The 3,777-nt window shown below is 45.4% G+C and overlaps 1 protein-coding gene across 1 annotated transcript in view; it reads left to right on the top strand.

The window, feature by feature from the left end:
• SPRY2 (sprouty RTK signaling antagonist 2) overlaps nucleotides 1-3,567 on the top strand; it is a 4,928-nt gene extending 1,361 nt beyond the window's left edge. Inside the window, exon 2 of the mRNA XM_024760430.1 lies at nucleotides 1,777-3,567. Coding sequence (XP_024616198.1) covers nucleotides 1,828-2,775 — 948 coding nt within the window. The 5' untranslated portion in view covers nucleotides 1,777-1,827 and the 3' untranslated portion in view covers nucleotides 2,776-3,567. The remainder of the gene's footprint in view (nucleotides 1-1,776) is intronic.
• Nucleotides 3,568-3,777: the final 210 nt, after the last annotated feature.

Here is a 3,777-nt window from a genome sequence, read left to right as displayed (position 1 = left end):
GAAAAGATGCTACTTTGCACTGCAAGCAAATCTGCGCGGAAACTTTCCAGTTTAGGGATCTGGCTCTTGCACGCCCGGCGTGGGACCCTGGAAAATGTTCTTTCTTTTAAAAGCATTTTTTATTTGACTTTAAGAAGTATATACATGTATATAGATATATATATTTTCAATATATAGGCGTTTGCAGATTGCAGGCAATGCCCCTTCGGTCAGCGCAGGGTGGAGTCGCCCGGTGTGCATGGGTTAGACCTCGAAGTCCCGGCTCTATGTCCAAGGCAGGGCCAGTGCCCCGTGTTCGAGGGCCTTGGCCGGAACGTGCTGCGATGGGCGGTGTGACCTCCGCCTAAGGATGGAGTGGCTCCCTCTTGGAGCTGGGAGGCAGTTCTCTGGGGTGGGGGAGATTCTATCTGCGAATGAAGAGAGGGGGAAGCGCGCTCTAGCGTTTCAGGGCACGTCCCCTTCCGACGCGCCCGCGTCCCCCGCCTGTCTGTCCGTCTCGGAATTGTGCGCAGGGGGGCCAGCTTGGCTTCTGGGCTGCGTCAGTCCTCCCGGAAAAAAGTCCCTTGGGGCTCCGACTGTGTGTCCCACCTGCTGGGGACCGTGTCGGGGCGCAGATAGAGCCGATAAACGGAATGAAAGCAAAGAGCAGCGCGATCTCGTCTAGCCTCTCTGTTGGAACTGAGATCCGGTCTCCAGTTCTGCCTTTTTCCGAATTGGAAGGCGTGTGTCACCTGCCTGTCTCTTTTCTAAAAAGCCAGACTGGATGAAGGTCCACTTTTGCGCGTTTTTAGTCATTGTAGACTTGGCTGGCACAGGGGTTGGTAGTTTTGAAATTTTACAGAGAGGTGGCGATTTAAGCGGTTACTTGTCAGGATGATAGATTTGAGATGTGACACTTGAATTTTTAAAACACTTCCTGTTACCGCCAATCAGTTTACGTTCTCAATGATTAGGTTCTTGGAAATGCGCAAAGTAGTTAAGATTTTGGCAGAATTTAAAATGTTCTCCAAGGCTCTCGGGTTGTACAATATGTGATTCTCAAGTTGTTGGGAAGTTGAAAATAAGTTCCTGTCTTTTTGTTGCTCCTGGTGTAAGTTTGCTTTATTGTAGTCCTGGCATCTGACAGGATTTGAATTGGTGTGTTTTTAATTCTATTACTTTGTGCTACTGTGTAGTTAATGCTAATTCATGATTGTTGTATAAAATGTATAACTATTCCTGGGGGGGGATATTTACTTTTTTGCATGTCAGATTCATCCTATGAGGTTTTATAAAGTTACAGAATAGTTCAAGGTATCTGATGCAAAAGCAGACTTAATTAAGAACCAAGAATTTCTAGGCTGTATTTAGTGATGTTTAAGGCAAAAATGACCATGATAAGTTTAAACCTGTTTCAGAATCTGAAAAGGTATTCAACTTTTGAAAATGTCAGTATCAATGTTATATTCCAACACTACTTTCCCACAGTGTTTTACATGGAACCTGAACCTTGCAGATTTTATGCTTATTTGAGTAAGGAATTGTTACTTACGCGATTGAAACACAGATCAGCTTGGTGTCACCACACATCACAGGATTAAAGAATTGATGCACAGCCATAATTTTTACTTTTTGGTACAGGCGTGGATCAGATGGCTGTCCGGATACCCTCCACAGCAACTCCGCTTGAAAGCCTGTTTCTCTAGGGGAAGTGGGGAGTGAAGAGTTAACTCAAGGGGGTGGAGAGTGGGAAGTATCCTGGAGTGTAAACCGTCTCCTTCCTCTTGGTTTCCGCAGGAATTCAGATGTGTTCTAAGCCTGCTGGGGTGAGCATACTTCCAAGACCTGATGGAGGCCAGAGCTCAGAGTGGCAGCGGATCGCAGCCCTTGCTGCAGGCACCCCGTGACGCTGGCAGGCAGCGTGGGGAGCCCGACCCCAGAGACGCCCTCGCCCAGCAGGTACACGTGCTGTCTCTGGATCAGATCAGAGCCATCCGAAACACCAATGAGTACACAGAGGGGCCTACTGTGGTCCCCAGACCTGGGCTCAAGCCTGCACCTCGCCCCTCCGCTCAGCACAAGCACGAGAGACTCCACGGTCTGCCTGAGCACCGCCAGCCCCCCAGGCCCCAGCACTCTCAGGCCCACGCTTCTGCGAGGGCTACTCTGTCCAGGTCCGTCAGCACAGTCAGCTCGGGGTCTCGCAGCAGTACTAGGACAAGTACCAGCAGCATTTCCTCTGAACAGAGGCTCTTGGGATCATCCTTCTCCTCGGGGCCTGTTGCTGATGGGATAATCCGGGTGCAGCCCAAATCAGAGCTCCAGCCAGGTGAGCTTAAGCCGCTGAGCAAGGAGGATTTGGGGCTGCACGCCTACAGGTGTGAGGACTGCGGCAAGTGCAAATGTAAGGAGTGCACCTACCCAAGGCCTCTGCCATCGGACTGGATCTGCCACGAGCAGTGCCTTTGCTCGGCCCAGAACGTGATCGACTACGGGACCTGCGTGTGCTGTGTGAAAGGCCTCTTCTATCACTGTTCTAATGATGACGAGGACAACTGTGCTGACAACCCGTGTTCCTGCAGCCAGTCTCACTGTTGTACACGGTGGTCGGCCATGGGCGTCATGTCCCTCTTTTTGCCTTGTTTATGGTGTTACCTTCCAGCCAAGGGTTGCCTTAAATTGTGCCAGGGGTGTTATGACCGGGTGAACAGGCCTGGATGCCGTTGTAAAAATTCAAACACAGTCTGCTGCAAAGTTCCCACTGTCCCACCCAGGAACTTTGAAAAACCAACATAGCATCATTAATCAGGAATATTGCTGTGATAAGGATTGTTCCCTTTTTTTTTTTTTTCTTTTTTTTAACACACACATATGCAACCAACTAAACAGTTAGAAATCTTGGCACTGTTGATAGAGGGTCGGGATATCCTTTGCTGTTTGCAGTGAAATGCTTTTTGTCCATGTGCCATTTTATGCGTGTTAGAATTCAGCTAATGGAGCTCAGAGTATGTGATGCAGATCTTGGCGACCTACATGTTGCATAAGCTAAAGCAACAGACACTCCTAGGCAAAGTTTTTGTTTGTGAATAGTACTTGCAAAATTTGTAAATTAGCAAATGACTTTTTTTCCCCATTGTTTTCTCCAGAGATAATGTGCTATATTTTTGTATATACAATAATATTTGCAACTGTGAAAAACAAGTTGTGCCATACTATATGGCACAGTCACAAAATATTATACTAATATGTTGTACATTCGGAAGAATGTGAATCAATCAGTATGTTTTTAGATTGTATTTTGCCTTACAGAAAGCCTTTATTGTAAGACTCTGATTTCCCTTTGGACTTCATGTATATTGTACAGTTACAGTAAAATTCTACCTTTATTTTCTAATTTTTTCAATATATTGTTTAGTGTAAAGAATATTTATTTGAAGTTTTATTATTTTATAAAGAAGAATATTTATTTTAAGAGGCATCTTACAAATTTTGCCCCTTTTATGAGGATGGGATAGTTGCTGCAAATGAGGGGTTACAGATGCAGATGTTCAATATAAAATAGAAAATATATTAACGTTTGAAATTAAACTGAGCTGGATTGTCTTATTTTACCTTTTCTTTTGTTTTTTTGAAGTGAAAAACCATTTTATGTCAAGGATAGCACTTCAGTGAAATTGTTTCACTTATCTATGAGATTATCTTATGGTTGCTGCTTTAAAGTAGAGTGGAGATTCGGTGATTTTCAGAGATAACTCTAGCCATCAGGAGAGAAATAGCTGAGCACCTGACTCAGTAGTA

Source organism: Neophocaena asiaeorientalis, unplaced genomic scaffold (genome assembly GCF_003031525.2).
Source record: "Neophocaena asiaeorientalis asiaeorientalis breed wild unplaced genomic scaffold, Neophocaena_asiaeorientalis_V1.1 scaffold158, whole genome shotgun sequence".
NCBI lineage: Eukaryota > Metazoa > Chordata > Mammalia > Artiodactyla > Phocoenidae > Neophocaena > Neophocaena asiaeorientalis.
This window is presented reverse-complemented; position numbering and strand designations above follow the sequence as displayed.